Source organism: Lampetra planeri, chromosome 49 (genome assembly GCF_965212315.1).
Source record: "Lampetra planeri chromosome 49, kcLamPlan1.2.h2, whole genome shotgun sequence".
Lineage (NCBI taxonomy): Eukaryota > Metazoa > Chordata > Hyperoartia > Petromyzontiformes > Petromyzontidae > Lampetra > Lampetra planeri.
In genome coordinates, this window is record NC_136155.1 from 8,022,996 (window position 1) to 8,041,238 (window position 18,243).

General features: G+C 49.4%; 1 protein-coding gene across 1 annotated transcript in view; it reads left to right on the forward strand.

The window, feature by feature from the left end:
• The first annotated feature begins 7,422 nt into the window (after window positions 1–7,422).
• The window catches only part of NUP214 (nucleoporin 214), a 47,502-nt gene continuing 36,681 nt past the window's right edge, over window positions 7,423–18,243 (forward strand). Inside the window, exons 1-8 of the mRNA XM_078616016.1 lie at window positions 7,423–7,583; window positions 10,092–10,287; window positions 12,242–12,390; window positions 13,461–13,671; window positions 14,799–14,869; window positions 15,723–15,783; window positions 16,723–16,826; window positions 17,142–17,248. Coding sequence (XP_078472142.1) covers window positions 7,545–7,583; window positions 10,092–10,287; window positions 12,242–12,390; window positions 13,461–13,671; window positions 14,799–14,869; window positions 15,723–15,783; window positions 16,723–16,826; window positions 17,142–17,248 — 938 coding nt within the window. The 5' untranslated portion in view covers window positions 7,423–7,544. The remainder of the gene's footprint in view (window positions 7,584–10,091; window positions 10,288–12,241; window positions 12,391–13,460; window positions 13,672–14,798; window positions 14,870–15,722; window positions 15,784–16,722; window positions 16,827–17,141; window positions 17,249–18,243) is intronic.

Genomic DNA, 18,243 nt, shown 5'->3' on the forward strand with positions numbered 1-18,243 from the left:
GTAAACTGGACTTTATAGTAAACTGGACTTCATAGTAAACTGGACTTGCGTGGTAAACTGGACTTGCGTGGTAAATTGGACTTCAATGATCAGGGGTCGTACAATTAAAATAACAAGAAGAGGCCCCCTCGGTTACTTCACACGGACCCCTCGTGCATGGGCCCCATCGGCTCCTCAGCCTCATGACGTTGAACTCGTCCCCCACGCTCGAGGCTGCCTCGTTGGGGGGCACAGCCGAGGCTGGACATTGATAGTGCAAGATGGAGAGGATGCGCAAATGAAACAATGAAAATGCGCCAGCTCAGTGTTTAACCCTTTCCCGTTCCTACTACGTCATTAGTTTTTCTGATGACGTACGCAGAATACAAACTAAAAATAAAGTAACTTGTAACGGTACTGAGGCTTCACACAAGGCCACGCGGGAGGGCGTGTGGCCCATGTTGGCGCCGGCTATCATAGAGTGCGGCCGTGTCGCTGCAGTTATTTGCGGTGAGTGCAATGTCTTTAAAAAGCAACGGCGCTACGCCTCTCTAAGTCAAATTAACGCTGAGCCGCTTGCGCGTTCAGATATCCAGCGGTGAACGGGACACCAACCCTGCAACTTGCAGACGTTTCGGAACGGGAAAGGGTTAAGGGCTATCTTCTCATAGCGTGTGGCTATCGCGAAGGCACTGTCTCTCTCGCGCGCAGAATCTGCAGTCGTTCCACGAGGGGCGATGGTTACGACGTGCGATCCCAATTGAGTAACGTGTTTCTGTTGTGCACGCATTTGTGTTTCCATGCATGGTACACATAATTATCTGTGCGCAGTCGAACGCCCCAGCAAAACACAAAAGACTCCCTTAATGCACCGGCTTGATGGATTTGTTTTTTTTTTTGTATTTCAAGCAACACGTTGTAAAATCCATAATTTAGGTTTTTTTGGGTTAGATCGCGTAACAATAAATGTGTCATTAAAACCACCACCACCCGACACAGCCAGTTAGTAAGGTGTGTCCCGAAAACAGTACATGGCAATTCGTTACTAGTGTAGTGGGTTCAACTGAGTCGCACTGTTAGACTTGGAGGCAGCGCATTTATTTAGTTCCAACACAACGGGGCGACTTCACCCTTTAACAAGACAACGACCTCGGGTGGTGACCACCCTGGCTAACTACACTGGTTACTGAGTAACTATTAACTCCGGTTCCGGGAACCAACAACATACTGCCCGGGTCCACGTGCTGGAAGACTCGCAGAACGGAGATCGTAGACGAAGGGTTTCTTCCCCGGGACGGACAACCCAGATCCCTCTCGGGACTCGGCTTAGATTCTCTCCGGCGTGACTGACTCCGCCCTTGGCCACGCCCCCCTTCCAGAACTGTCAGGAAGAACCTGGGTTCGAATCACGTGACCCTCCTAGCCCCCTCTTGGGCCCCCCCGGTCACGTGTCCTCCCGGATCAACCAGAGTGTCATGGCCTTACCCGACCTTCCCCTTAGGTCGTCATACACACACCGTGCCCTATAGGGCCGGTACTGCACTTACAGCATGGTGCCATCCAGTGATATTACTCCACGCCCACCGTGCCCCTCTAGGGCCGGTACTGCACCGACAGCATGGTGACATCTAGTCATGTCACTACACTAGTAGAGCACACCGGTGTGTTAGAGAGCAAATCCACAACATTTACAATCTGAGTACTCAAATTATATCACAAAAAACATATTATGGATGATATTGGTCGCGAAAGCCTACGTGTTAAACGCTGTCAAATGCTGTCTCTTATCTTTATCATCATATCATCATCGTCATCACGGGAGTATATTCCAAGCGTGCTATTTGGCGTCTCGCCATGTGGAAGACTCGGCCAGCAGCATTAACATCGCGAACACTCTGAGCGACGACGTTACACAACGGTTTTAAACACTCTTCAAACCGGGCTCTTACCTTTGTATTGGCATATGACGTCAGTACTATGTCGGGACTGTACGAGCGTATGTGCATATGACGTCACTACCGTGTCGGCTCGGTATTGGGGCTGTAGGCGGGTGTCACGGGGGTCGTGTCAGGCCGTGGCACTCCGCGTGAACCAAACAGGACACGTGACTGGATAAAGTGGGGCCAGGGGCCCCAGGGGGAAGCTTGGGGGTCACGTGGTTGGGGGCCCGGACCTTCCCGAAGGATCGAGAAGGGGGGCGTGGCCTGGGGCGGAGCCGGCCACGCCGGAGTGGTTATAAGCGGGGTGTGAACGGGGAGCTGGGCAGTTCTACTCCGGGATGACGACGCCATGAGAAGTCCTCAAGTCTTCCAACCGTCGTTGGTGACCATGCAGCCGTCACCTGCCTTGGTCACGCTGTGCAGTGTTCCCCGAGTGTTAGTGAGATTAGGAACGGTGGTCACCACCTTATGTATAGTGTTCACTTTGGTGTTATGTGTTAATAAATAGTGTTGCCTCCAAGTTGAGTGTGCACCTCAATCGAACCCATTACACCTTCACGAACATATTCCCTGCAGAACATACTTTTCATTACGTGGCAAGACAAGTGACAGTGCTATAGCTCAGAGCTGGAATATGCCAAAGAGCAAACGTGATGTTTGTGTGTGCAATCATTGGTAACACGATACTAAACCTTATTTAAACCGTATTTGAACTCAGGAAATCAGATGTGCAGCTTCTCTGATAGCTCCTACCGTGTCCTCTCACCACCCAGTCCATTGCGGACCTCTTAAGGCAAGGGATATTTTTTTTCCGATTGTAAATATCTTTATTGACAGTGACGGGGAAAGGAAGTAATTTACACTCCATTCAAAAGATTATTGCAAACTATTAGATTTTTTATTTTATACTTCCGGCGAATGTTTTACAGAGCTCCTAAGAACCATGCAGAATTTTCGTTACCTTTAAACACAAAATAACGGATGCACGTTTTATATACAGCCGGTCATCGCTTAATGTTGGTATTGCGTTCCTGGAAAATGCTACTCTTTATGTGAAATAACGTTAAACGGGCCGACGTTAAGCGAGGACTGACTACATTCAACACAATTCATTCTCTGCTCTACGTACTGCATACACGACATCTAAGAGATCCTTAGGGAGCATCATCAGCGCCACGCAAGCCCAGCAAGCATGGCTCGGCTTGGGTGGCAGGACACAGTTGGCGTGTTTACCAGCTGGTGTGGGTGTGGAGAGTGGTGAAGGTTGTTGTGGAATTCTGGGCAAATCCCACAATGCAAGAGAGACTGAACCCCGTTTGGCTTCACGTAAATTGTGAAACTCAACGAGAATGCAGGAATAGACATATTTTGTGTGATACTGCACTTTACATATGTTTTATTGAACTTTCTTCGCATCGTACGTAGCCGACCGTGATAATCGGCAGGCGGTGGTTTTAAAAAGCCCACTCAAAACTTGCAGCAAATGACAAAGATGTACAGGATGGTCCAAATGTCTTGTGATCCCCATTTAATACTCTAAAACTATTTTTTTCAGTAAGATTTAAAACAGAAATGAATATGCGAAAGAAAAAAAACATGTTAGGGGACAATTCGTTACGGGAGGGGGGGGGGGTCACAAGAATCAGAATCAAGACACGTGGACCATCCTGTACATTTGTTTATAATTAGGCTACGAACGAGTCTGTGCTCGCTTTGGTCTCTGGCAGACGTGAATCTATCTCCAAATAGTGCACCACCATGTGTCATGGAAGGGCCACCGCAAGTTGACACCACAGTCCTTCATGAAGTTCCTTCAGTGTACCCTTGGCCACGCGAGGTGGTGCCCAGTTTTCACTGCACCACAACGAATGGTCAACACACCCCTGTTAAATTCACATTATACTGGTAGGAACCCACTGGTTCCACCAGCCCACAGGGGATTATTGTGTCCGTCCGTCGTGCAGGGAGGGGCTGGGTGGGGTGGGAGGGGCTGGGTGGGGAGGGGCTGGGTGGGGAGGGTGGGGCTGGGTTGGGAGGAGAGGGTGTGGAGGGGCTGGATGGGGAGGGGCTGGGTGGGGGGTGGGAGGGGTGGGGCTGGGTGGGGAGTGGCTGGTCACCCCGTGGTGCCCTTATAAAACTCAACGTTTAACCTACTCACGCCGGCTTGTGCCCGCCCTCACAGTCGGGCATATTTGCGGAATTCACCACGCCGCTGTTGACCCTGGTCATTGACCGAGCAACCCAACGTTCCTACCAGCTCCCTCCGCAGGAATGTGCTTTGTTTAGTCTGTGGATCTGCAATACGCTACGTTAATCAAACACTGAAGTGTAAAACAATGATTATTTGTGCATCACTATTGGTGACGCTATGATTATGTGGTTGTATTTATCATGCGCCTACTGTGGTTAAATTGTAGCTATATTCTGGATGTGTTGAAAATCTGGTAGTGGTCATGTTGTGCTTAAGCGTGTATGTATGGTGAATTTCTTTCGCACCGTACGTAGACAACCATGGTTGTTGTTGTGGTTTAATGCAGTTGTGGATACGACTGTGGTTATATTGCGGATGTTGTGGTTATAATGCGGCCGTTATAGTTGTGGTTACAATGTGGTTGCAGTTGTGGTTATATTGTGGCTTCAATTGTACAGGAAGTTGTAAAACAGTTGTACAGCTGTTGCTAACATTCATAGACGCGGTGTGAATGAATACATTAACATGGACATCGTTGTTCATCATTGCAATGTCACATTGTTGTCAGTGTTGTTGATAAATTATTACTCTTGTTGGTGATGTTATTAACAGTAATTGTATTGTTTGTATGTATGCCAAATGAGAGGTATTATTTTCGAGAGAACAATAATTATGTACATACACTGACACCTACTGGTTACACGTAGAAGCACACTTCTCCACTGAGAATGCATCATTCTGAATTGTCACCATACTTGGTGGTTAGCAAACTGCACCTACTTACCCAGGTTCAGGGCTGTGACTAACGCCAGTGCCATGGTGGCGAGATGTTAACTATCTCGCCTGGTATACAAGAGGTCGTGGGTTCGATCCCAACATTGACGCCTGCTGTATATTCGGAGTCTGTGTGTCTCTCTCCCCGTGGTCGCGTGGATTTTTCTCCGGGTCCACCGGTTTTCTCTCCACATTTAGAATCAACATCACGCGTTTAGAGTATCTGGCTGCTATACATTTCCACGTGATAAGCCAACTTCGTTGAGCTATAATTTGTGGCCAGGTCGCTTTTGAACAAGAGCTGCATAGCTTAGTGGGCATTACCTGGTAAAATAAAAAAAATAGTGGTAGTACGGGTAGATGCGTAAAGATACCTGAACCAGTACTGACCGGGTCCCCCCTCCAGCCTTTACCAATCTGCAAAAACCAGCGTGGGATAGAATTGTCAAACAACCCCCACAGCTCACATATCGTGGGTGGGGGGTTCATCCAGCAGTAGATCGACAACGGGTTGTAAAATATTATCACAACGTATATTTTTAAAAAAAGAGATTAATTGTCCAGCGAAACTATATGCAAAGTTGAAGACTTTAGATGAAATTCATGAAAGTGGATGAACATTGGATCCACAACTCCATGCAAACCCATCACTGTGGAGGCAGCAGCGAGGGTTGATCGATAATTACAGCGTACAGAGGGACTCCTCTACTTGCTCACGAGTTAGATCCCATCGGTCTGTTTAACACGCCGCGACCAATATCATCCATAATAAAGGTTTTGGGTTAGATCGCGCAAATATATAACGGTGTCGTTAAAACCCGCCACCACCCGACACAGCCAACTAGTAAGGGTTGTCATGTAAACAGAGCGTGGCCAATTCGTCACTAGTACAGCAACACCATTGGCTGTGTCGGGTGGTGGCGGGTTTTAACGACACATTTATGTATCCCATAAGTCTGATCGTAAGTCGATTTGTTCGTAACTCCAACTTCATTAATTCCAAACATGGTGTGTGGGGAATGGCTGTAGAAGTTGCACACAGTAATCTCCTGTAGATGCCACTGGTTCTTTATCTTCTGCAGATGTAGATGCCACCACCGCCATCTATTGCAACTGGACATACGAGCAGGTCTGTTCGTATCTCTTAAAGTTCGTAAGTCGAATGTCCGTAAGTAGAGGAAGTCCCCATATACAGCGCATTACATACAATCTCAAGATGCTTAACATCAACGACAGTGGGGACGAGGGCATGGAGGTGATGGGGACATGGAGGTAATGGGGGCATGGAGGTGATGGGGACATGGAGGTGATGGGGACATGAAGGTGATGGGGACATGGAGGTGATGGGGGCATGGAGGTGATGGGGACGTGGAGGTAATGGGGGCATGGAGGTGATGGGGACATGAAGGTGATGGGGACATGGAGGTAATGGGGGCATGGAGGTGATGGGGACATGGAGGTAATGGGGGCATGGAGGTGATGGGGACATGAAGGTGATGGGGACATGAAGGTGATGGGGACATGGAGGTGATGGGGACATGGAGGTGATGGGGACATGGAGGTAATGGGGGCATGGAGGTGATGGGGACATGAAGGTGATGGGGACATGGAGGTGATGGGGGCATGGAGGTGATGAGGACATGGAGGTAATGGGGACATGGAGGTAATGGGGGCATGGAGGTGATGGGGACATGGAGGTAATGGGGACATGGAGGTAATGGGGGCATGGAGGTGATGGGGACATGGAGGTAATGGGGACATGGAGGTAATGGGGGCATGGAGGTGATGGGGACATGGAGGTAATGGGGACATGGAGGTAATGGGGACATGGAGGTAATGGGGGCATGGAGGTGATGGGGACATGGAGGTAATGGGGACATGGAGGTAATGGGGACATGGAGGTAATGGGGGCATGGAGGTGAAGGGGACGAGGACATGGAGGTGATGGGGACGAGGGCATGGAGGTGATGGGGACATGGAGGTGATGGGGGAAGCCAGAGTCGCATGCTGCAGACCCATGGGTCCATATGGACAGGGTCGCAGTGGAGACGTCCATGCGGATCGATCGTCGATAAGAATCGGATTAACAAATTAGAATCGTACATTTAGCATCGATTGTTGTGCGTCGGATTCGCGTAAGCTTTGCTGTAAAACACGTGTCATTGTCACAGGTGCAAGGCGACTCAAGGTGGATATCCCACGCGAACTATGTCGTAGCCACTCTACCAAACTGCAGCGACGATTGCAATGAAATAAAATCGATTCTAGAATCGATGGAATTCAAATCGAGAATCGAGTGACGGAGCCTTGGACCATTCCTACTACCAGACGACTTCAGGGGGGGAGTTTTATAAAACGAAACTGTAACACACCACAATGATCAAAACACCTATTTTATAAACACAGATATTAAACAAATACTTAAATATTGTATCTGTACATGAGTTAAACACCACACGACACGTAATAACCGATTAGTAATCAATATTTTCCATACCCCCCCCCCAGTGAGGAGCGAGGTGGTAGAGTCCGCAGCGTTGTGTGTGTCCACGCCGCGTCCCTCGTCTCGTTGATCTCGGACCCACGTCGCCGCCGCCTTCCTCCTCCGTCTCCTCCTTCCCTCCCTCATCCCACAGAGTTCTCTCAGAAGCCAACCAGCCATGGTGGACGAGAGCTACGCACCGGACAGGGACATGAAGGTAACGAGCGGCAGAAAGTCCACCGTTTGCTTTGGCGCCAATTTCTCCCCCCCCCCCGAGCCAGGCCGCTGCTACTGCTGCCCGGACTCATCCTCCGTGATCGTCGTCGTCATTCTCGCTCCACTGCTGGACGGTCCCACGCCTCCTCAAGGCGTCTCTCGCGGTGTCGCGATGTCAATGGTTCACTGGGCACGCAGAAGTGATGGCTTCGCTCGTGCGCGGTGCCGTGGCGCCTTGAGCCGCCGCCTAAAGTTAGCGAGGCTAAGATGCATGGAGGGGTCGATGCGTGTCGTCCACTTGCACACACAAGTCTTCTGGCTGCTGTCCGCTTGACGATGCTGGTTGTAAAACGTCGTACTCGGATTGTCAATGTTGTGTGGGTTTACTCTCCAACACACCGGTGTGCTGTACTAGTATAGTACACTATACACTAAAATATACACTATACACTACACACTAGTGCTGTACTAGTATAGTACACTATACACTACACATTAGTGCTGTACTAGTATAGTACACTATACACTACACTATACACTACACTATACACTACACATTAGTGCTGTACTAGTATAGTACACTATACACTACACATTCGTGCTGTACTAGTATAGTACACTATACACTACACTACACACTGGTGCTGTACTAGTATAGTACAGCACTACACTATACACTACACTACACACTAGTGCTGTACTAGTGACTAATTGTCATGTTCTGTATACGTAACAAACCTTACTAGTTGGCTGTGTCGGGTGGTGGCGGGTTTAATGACACATTGATATTTACGCGATCTAAACCAAAGAAACCTGTATTATGGATGATATTGGTCGCGAAAGCCTACGTGTTAAACTAAGTACTTTAATATTGTCATCGTTTAAATAATGTACTGTATTCCCTTCACACTTTTTTTCCCTGTAATAGTTTGTGTGAATGTGCTATTGTGTTTTTGTATTATTATTTACCATCAGTCCCACCGAGACTAAGCATTTGCCTTGGCTTCATTTGATATCATCAAATGCTCACCACCTCAAACTTCCCCACGAGTGATGTTGGGGGCAGTCGTGGAGAGAGTGGAGACGTTTCCGTACCTGAGCGATTGTGCTTATGACCGGCCCTCCGGTTTGGCACTCGAGGTCTCAACTCCGAATCCGTGGAGCGAAATTGTATTTTCATCGGCTGCGTAAAGCTGTGTGGTAACTACCTGGTCTGTTACGTAACACACACATCCACCCTCATGCCCTCCCTGTTCAATATTTGCGACACGTAGAGCCATCTAAAGGAACATCCTGCCTACGATCCATCCTGAGGTTTCACCAGGCTGGATTTTGTGAGATCACAGATTCATGACAGATCTGGACATATTCCCATCAGTGAGTTCCTCCGACAGGCAAGGCTGCGTTGGCTAGGTCACGTAGCCCGCATGCCCAACCACTGCATGCTCAAGCAGCTTCTGTTTGGTCGGATAGAGGGGGATAAACTTGCGCGGCATGGGCTGGAGAAGAGATGGACTGATCTGGTGCAGGACGATGTGGAGCTGAGTGGACTTGCCGAAGATTGCTACCACGTTGATTATGAATTGCTACCAGCGTTGTCAGATTCGGTCTCTGTGGATGAGATTTGTGAAGGACGCTGCTGGGAAGGTGGAGACAATCGCCCTCCCGCAACAGCGGAGGGCAGAGAAGTGACGCTCACAACAACGAGTGGAACGCCGGGCGTATAAAACGCAGGGTAGTTGGCACAGTGGGGAGCACAGTTGGTGCATCTGCCAGTCGGCTCATGGCACCTGGGTCTCTTGTGTGACCTCCAGCCAGCGGGCCTTCGACATTTCACGTGGTCTCAGTGTGCCTGGCATGGTTTTGCGAGCGTTTTGTGAGCCTCTGTTAGGGTATTAATTAACGAACATGGGTGTTTGTGTATTTATATGTCTGTTTATTTGTCTGTATTTGTGTGTGCATGTTTATGTGTGTGCGTTTTATTTAATGTGGAGTAATGTAAACTACTTAATGTACATTAGGATTCAGATTGTCCATTGTGGTGTACATTATCGTGTAAAGTAGTGTAAGGTAGATATTGTAGTCTGATATAATTTAGTTGTATAGTGTAGCATGTGGTGTATTGTGTGGTGTATAGTGCGGTGTATAAGTGTGAGCTGTCATGCAGTTTGAGGGTGAGTAGGGGGTGAGTGTGGTGAGGCTGAAGTGAGTGTGAGCAGGGGGTGAGTATGTCTGTCTAACCACTGCATTCTGCACACACAAAGTGTAATCAAGAATCCGATCAAGACTGGATAATCACGGTCCATCAAATCACGAAGTGGGTGAATCGTTGCCTCCTTCACGGCTATTGTGATTATTATGTGTTCATGTTTTTGTTTGTTGCGGTTGCTCCCGAGTCAAGAGCCGCATGGCTCACAGGGCTATACCTAATAAATGAAATTGAATGTAACGCAAATCTTCCGTGAAGCTGCGTTTGTCACCCCCCCCCTCTCTCGGCGTTCACCCCCAGGAGTTCCAGTTCCGGCAGATGAAGCGCGTGCGTGCGTTTGTGCCACCGGGACTGCTGCCCTGCGACCGCGTGAGCCTCCTGACCGTGTCTAGTCGCTACGGCCTGCTGTTCGTGGGCGTCCCCTCGGGCCTGCGAGTCTACGAGACGCGCAGCCTCGTGGCGGCCAACACGCTGGGCGGGGACATGGACACCGTGGGTGAGGAGGAATTATTTTTCTCCCCCATCATTATGCCGATTGTGAATCGTTGCTTCCTTAACAGGTTTTATTTTGTGGTGGTAAAAGTTCAAACTGATGATTACGTGTTAACTTTTTCGATGTAGTTGAAACATTTCACAGGTTATGATAAAGGCTGGCTGACCCATCGCGTTGTCATGAGCCATTGCCCTGTGGGTACGCGCTGATGCACTGATGCCGTGTCCCTCAGGCTGTCCCTCAAAAGCGTGAGGCTCCGCTGACGAGGACAAATACTCGGGACATATTTGTCAGGCGTGTCGTTTAAAGACCTCACTCCGTTGACATTGCATTACAACTCAAGGTAGTGATGTCAGTGACATCCTGATAGTGCTGTGATAGTGTGCATGACCGTAAGTCGGTTTTCCCATCAACAAGGGTTTAAGCTCGTGTTGTGTAGGCTGGGACTCGCAGCCTCGATGTGTCTCTACAAACGGTAATTTCCTGCTCAAATGAGTATTGAGGCAGTGCTCATCTCCTGTGTACAGCCCTGTAGAGCCAGCGATAGAAATTCGACATTCTGATGGTGAGGGTGACTCTCTTCATAGGGCAACCACTGCTCACTTGGTTACAAAGTGGTGCTCATTGGTGGTAACGTGTTTTGGTTTGGTCACGTGAATGTAAATGTGTCATACACCCACTTCCACCCAACACAGCAAATTAGTAAGGTTTGTTTCATGAACAGAACGTGCCAATTTATTATTAATGCAGTACACAGGTGTATTGGAGAGCATCTATTGAAATTGTGTTCTGATAGCTATAGGCTTAGTGCTGCTTGGCAACGTATCATTTAGTAATAACTGCAATACATCAGTTAATGTACTTGAGTTGAAATCGATACAGCTGTAATGCAACACTACTGATCTTTTCGTATCTTACACACAACGCACACCATGTACCAGTCACACAACATCCTTACTTTATATCCAGACACACTAGACCACGTGCCATGCACACCAAGATTATTACACGCCACGCATACTACACACGCTCGGCACATTGTGCATACACCACGTGCTCTGCACAACACAAAACCAGATCAACACGCGCGCCACAGTTTCTGCATAGAACACAAACACGTTAATGCACCACTATCAACTATTTCATATATAACTAATAATCTCAGTTGATGAACTGACTAATCTAACAGGTTACATGTATAATTTCATATCAACATAATTTATTATTATTTATATGAACACATTAACCCCCCTGGTTCCTTCTCACTTGTAGGCGCACAGTGATGATATCACCTTCCCCGATTTAAGACGGAAAAACAGGAACACATCTTCACACGCTCTTGGAAAAAACGCCAGATGGTGTTGGCTGTAATATATGTGTGTACGATGAACTTCTTTAGCACTGTACATCGCCAACCTTGCCAATCGGAGGTGCGGGGGAAGGACCACAGACTAAACACTCAAAGCAGCAATCACCGTACTCCGTTGTAAATCTTGTGGGTTCTCCAACACACCGGTGTGCTGCAGTAGTAATACATTGGCACGTTCCGTTCACGTGACAAACTTGACTAATTGTCTGTTGAGGAGGGTGTAGGACACATTCACATTTACTCGACCTAACCCAAAACACTGTTTCCTCATGGCTAATATGGGTCACGAAAGCCTACATGTGAAAATGTGGTACTCACTTTATCGACCCCAGAGGGATAATGGGCTGAGGCAACAGCTTTTTGTGTTTAGTTTGTTACCCCCCTCCTCCCCCACACATCCGACTAGCATGGCTGGCTACGTACGGTGCGAAACAAGTTCTACATACTTACATACAGTAAATACAAGCCCCAATGATGATTTTAACTCACAAACCTCTGCCGCTGAGTCGCCTGGCTTGAAGGGCTGCTGGTTTTTTTGCTTGGCGTTCACGAGCGCCGTGTGTCCCCCCCCCCATTCCCCTCCTCCAGTGGAGGACGTGGAGCACGTGGAGCTGCTCTTGCCCCAGCAACCGCACCAGATGTCGCTGTCGTCGGACGAGCTCACGCTCGCGCTGTGCCTACGCCACGCGCCCGGCACCGCCGTACACTTCTACGACGTCCGTGCACTCGCCAAGAAGGTGAGCGATTACCTCAACATCCGGCTGTCTCGCCCGATGGCTTCTGCACCCGGCTCGACTGACGTGCAGCCATCCATTGTCTCGCGCACCCATTGCTCCCAAACATATAGCCGTACACTCACCCAGTCTCTCAAACATACAGCCGTACACTCACCCAGTCTGTCAAACAGTCACCTAGTCTGTCACTCTCCCAACCACTCAGTCTCACTCATCCAGTCATACACTCACCCAGTCTCTCATACGTATAGCCACCCTGTCTCTCACTCACCCAGCCACTCCATCTCTCACTCACCTTGCCATACACTCACCCAGCCGCTCCATCTCTCACTCACCTTGCCATACACTCACCCAGCCACGACATCTCTCACTCACCTTGCCATACACTCACCCAGCATCCCAGTCACCAATTATCTCAAATGCGCAGCTTAATAGCCACTTAGTCTCTCAAGCATCATCACTCAGTATCAGCCACACAGCCACCCAGCCATGCAGTCATGCTTAGAATGTATTTTCTTTGGGAACACTTAGGAATGTAATAGAAATTAAAATCACAATTCTAAAGCTCAAAAATGTAACAGCATGCAAAGCAATACCGACTTGTTGCATGACACAAAATAATTACGAGCTTTGTTGTGAAGAATATAAATGTTCAAATGAATAAGCAGATGTTCATAGGCAATTACCCTCTCTCTTCAGAGATGAGTCCTAGTTCGACACAAAACTATATCATACATTATTAGCGTCGTAGAGATAAAAAATAACAATAAATAAGCAGGCTATTAGACCTGTGCTCCCTACCCTCACTAACCCACAGTGACCAATGAGGTGAAGTTGGGTCAAATAACCTCCACGACCCACATGGCATGGGGAGGCCTTCATCCAGCAGTGGATGGACAACAGGGCTGTGGATGCACACCTGTGCCGTAACAGGGTGTTATTGGTACCGCCGGGCGTCACGCTTAGGAGCGCACGAACCCCTCTCCGCGTGCCGTGTGTCACGCTGGCAGCGTTGACGGCGATTGCGCCGTCAGGCCGTTGCCGCATAACGCCGTGTGACGATGTTGTAACAGATTGACGGTGCCGTGCAGGGTCGTGCCGCCCCCTTCTCCGTGCTGCACCTGCCGGGTGCTGCCGACACGTGCGCTCTCGACATGAAGTGGAACCCGGCCGCGCCGTCGGTGGCGGCCGTGTGCCTGTCGGACGGCGGGGCGCACGTGCTGGACGTGTCGGGGCCGCCCTGCATCTCCGCGTCCCTGCCGCCAAGCGCCAGCGTCACCGCCAGTACGACCCCGTCCCCCACCCTCGCGCTTCCCATGAGTCCTCGCTGCCACTGACCCGACGCCACGCAAGAGCAGGCGCCTGGCTTCCTAAAGGATGACAACTATCGACTTCCATAAAATCTGCACGAATTTTAACAAGCACACTTTGGGGATGACGATGACAATGATGGGTTGAGTAAAAACCCGGGCCAGGAATCGAACTGCATTCATCCAACTCTGAGTCTCATGCTCTGACCACAGTGCCGCGTAATTGGATGAGTTTCCTTACAACTCAAATTACATGAATGCACAAGACACAGATTATTTTTATATCCTCGTTTGAGATCGGCTTAATCCATCGTAATCATCTCTCCAGGTTAAATAAACATTACTGCCACAATGTGGGAAGTCCACAGAGCTCATCCTCATGTGTCTTATACAATTTCTTACTGTATCTGTGCTCACCAGAAAACACTTAAGGTGAAGGTTTTTGCTGGTAGTTGTACGTAGAGAGACGGACTGGTTGCTGCAATAATGTTGAGGGATCGAGAGCGCAGACACACACAATCGCACACACAAAGACAAAGATCCCATGTCTCGCCTTGAACAGATTGTCAGGGCAAGTCCTGTTGGCGAGCGCCTGTGAAGGCAGGTGCGGCACACGAGGGTGTGCCGCATCACTCCCGGCCGCCTTTGTCTCCCCAGTGCTGATGTCTGCACATGGCACGAGGTGGTCATTTAAAGCGGAGTCGACCTAAGGTAGACCCAGACATGGTTCACATTCACTACTGTTATTGGTCATGAGCGGGAATCTAACTCGGGTCGCCAGGTTCATAGTCCAGTGCGCAAACCACTACGCTTCCGCTCCCCGAATCACGCAACAACAATTACAGCCGCCATTCGCCACTAAGTGGCGATGACGTCACCACGGAGCTTGTGCCAGGCTAGGTGCCCTTTGCGGCCGCGTGAAATGTCGAAGGCTCACTGGCTGGAGGACTCAGGTGCCGTGGGTTGACTGACTGAGATGACTGGCAGATGCACCACCTGTGTTCCCCTATTTGTGCACTCACACACACACACGTATGCATCTCAGTAAGCTTCTTCATGAAGTATCTAATTGAGGTACGCTGTTTGTACCCGTTTGTGCAGTTTGCTGGAGTCCAAAGGGAAAGCAGTTGGTGTGCGGGAAAATAAATGGAACCATGGCTCAGTACACACAGGTAAGTGCGTCTGTGTTTGTGTTGTACTCTGAGGATGTGCTATTATTGTGTGTACATTTCTCTTTGTCGGAGTGTGGGCATATGTTTTTGCACGCAGTGGTTAGCGCACTGCTATGAACCCGGTAATCCGAGTTAGTCCGCTCACAACCAACATCGGTGACGAATATCTGAGCAGGTCCTGGGCCTCCTCTAGGTGGCCTCTGCCTTAAATGAGTACCTGGAGCGGTGTGTAAACACGGCCACTCGGGAAACAAGCGCAGCCGTGTGTGTTGCTGGCCACCCACCCCCCTCTCGTGTGTCGTGTTGGCCTTAAATGGTGCTCGCTAACAGCACTTGCCCCAACACTGTCCTGGCAACCTGGACATAATGACCAAATATTCACATGAGTGGAACATGGTATTTTAAACTGTTCTGGGCCTCACCTGGGCAACTCAACCGTACAGAGAACCGAGTACCCTGTGCGGCGGTGAGCTCGGCCCCGGTACACGTTGGGGTAGGAGGGTAATGTTTTCCATCACTGTTCACCATTGGTTTATGGCTACGTAGTTTGAGGAAGGACCATTCCATGGCTGAAGCTGGGGAATTTCCATCTGGTACAGATTGCCTGTCCAGGTGGCTCCGGTGGTAGTGCGGGCGACTGGTCGACCATGTTACATATGTTGTTGGGCAAGTAGTTGCGATCAGAACATTGAACGGTTTAATTACGGGTGTTTGAAACCCGTGTACGAATCCAGCATCTCGGCGGTGTTCGCTCTGCGCATCTGAACATAGCCCTCGTGAGCCCTCTGGTTCCACCTGGCCGCCTCCGCGGTTGGTAAGTATCCTCCCGTGTGGACGTTGTGTCCGAGTGCAGAGCCTGCAGGAGAAGCGGCAGATTCCCTGCGCCCCCTTTTACGCCGAGGACCCGGTGAGAGGTACGGAAACGCGTGCGCACACAGTCCCAGGGTGTAGAGCGCCAATGCCGTTCTCGGTAACCTGTCCTCTTCTATCCTGTACACGTGTGCCCTCCTCCCATTGTAACTTCTTCCTGGTTACATCTTCAATACTGTGTTACCACGTTGTATTACAGTCTTCCGAATTGTTTACCCTATCCTGCCCCGATCGTTGTCTGCACGGTGTCTTTTTTGTCAACAGGTTGTGTGTATATCTTTTGCGTATCATGCTTATTGTGTGTACAGTATAACGTGCCCTTCTACTGTCTACCCTGCTTGTTTACTGTGTAAACTTCAATGAGAGTGTTTCTGTCTTTATCCATGTGTACATGTCTGTGTTTTCTGTATATACGGTATGTGCGTTTGCGTGTACGTACTTGTGTGTGTATGTGTGCGGAGTAGTGACGTATTCGTTAGCATCCAGCGCTACAAACCCAGAGACCTCAGTTTGATTTGCAGCCTTGCCTAACATCATTGGTGAGTGATATCAGAACTGGTCCCATGCCTCCTCTCGGTCAACGTAGCCTTAAATGAAGTGCCAATATGTTGTGTAAACATCAGCACTGTAGTGACAAAGGTGGCCAGAGGTAGTCCTGACCACACCACCTTTTCATGCCCCAGGCCCATCTTTATAGGTTACTCGCTAACAGCCCTTGACCCAATAGTCTTTGTAGGCTATGCCGTGGAACCTTTCTATTTTTTATTTTATGTAAAAGTATAACGATGCATGCGTGTGAGCATTTGTGTTTGGGTTAATACGTAGGCATAATTGCATGTGTCTGTGCGTGCATGCCTCAAAGTCCACTTCGCCTGGCACAAGTACCGTGGTAATGTCATCGCCACTCAGCCGTGAGCGTCTGTTGTTGTTGTCCAGTTTGCGTCCACGTGTACAACTGTGTGTGCCTGCTTGCGTGCGTGCAGTGCTAGACGTGTGGTGGGTCAGCACGCACGTGTTTGCGGTCGTGTACGCCGCAGCGGATGGAAGTCTTGACTGTTCACCCCAGCTCGTCCTCATCACGCTGCCGGTGAGGAGTGCCGGGGGGGGGGGTGGACCCGGGGGTTAGGGGGTGCACCCCTCATCATTACCTGTGAAATAAGTGGCAGACTTAAAGCCAAATCGTGGTAAAGAGATTGCAACAGTAGTCCTTGGATGTAACGCACCCCCCGAAACAACAGCTGCAGTATCTAGCAGAGAGAAGGAAGCAATGGTGAGGTATCAACAATAATGGCCGTGATGACCTCTTGACCTTGGGTTGCGTGCTATGGTATTGTTGCATTGTATGTGATTGTGTTGTGTTTAATTGTATGGTTTTATCGCTGTGTGTGCGATGACGTGACAGAAGAAAGATGAGAAGACCCAAGAGAAGTTCGTGAACTTCAGCGACCTGTGCTTTGCCCCCAAGTCGGAGCGGCAGCACCGCTACTACCTGCACCACGTTGACGAGTGGTCGGTGCAACACCACACACGCACAAAAGACAACATACCCCTCATAGCATTAACAGACTGTTGGGGCAAGTGCTGTTAGCGAGTGGTGGGTGGCCAGCACCATGCTCGACCGCCGTTGTCTCCTGAGTGGCAATGTTTACACACTGCACCAGATGCTCATTTGAGGCTGAGTCGACCTAGGGGAGGCCCAGGACTGCTTTAGATAATCGTCACTGGTGTTGGCCGTGAACAGAAATCAATCTTGTGTCCCTGGGTTCGTAGTGCAGCACGTGAACCGCGACACTTCCGCTCCCCATGCACACAGAGACAAAAACAAACATCTCCCCACATCTGTATATAGCAGGGGTGGGGAACGTCCGGCCTGCGGGCCATACAAGGCCCGCAAAATCATTTGGTGTGGCCCTGCCAAGGCAACCGCAGGCGGGACTCGAAATTCAATAAATCTAGGAGCAAACCTGGAAAAGCAGTTGCGAGTAGCAACATCATCAATACCAGCTAACATCACACGCCTCGCCAAAGAAAAGCAGTTCCAGCCATCACATTAGGGGTGAGTTAATTAAATGTTTGACCAAATATAACAGGCTATTTTTTAAGTTGATAATTTTGTATGGCCCACGAATGATGTTATACATATCCAAATGACCCTTGGCAGAAAAAAGGTTCCCCCCCACCCCTGCCCTATATCCACCGTGTGAGGTTGGCTCATCTTACAAGTAGCTACTGTTTACACATCCCAACAAGTACCGATTCAAAGCTGAGTCGACCTAGGAAATGCCGAGGACAGGTGCAGACACTTTTTTTTTATCTGAGCCTGATCCTTTGCGTGTGCTAACAGACCCTAACATTAACACAAGACAGATGGATGGGCACAAAGAATATTCCCTGGAAATAGCAATAGGTGGTTTGTTCCACACGTGTACGTTTTCTCAGCCACTTGTTAGCTAAGTGGTCTTCTGGGTTGGGCTGCATGTTGGCCATTACCTGTGCAGTCATAT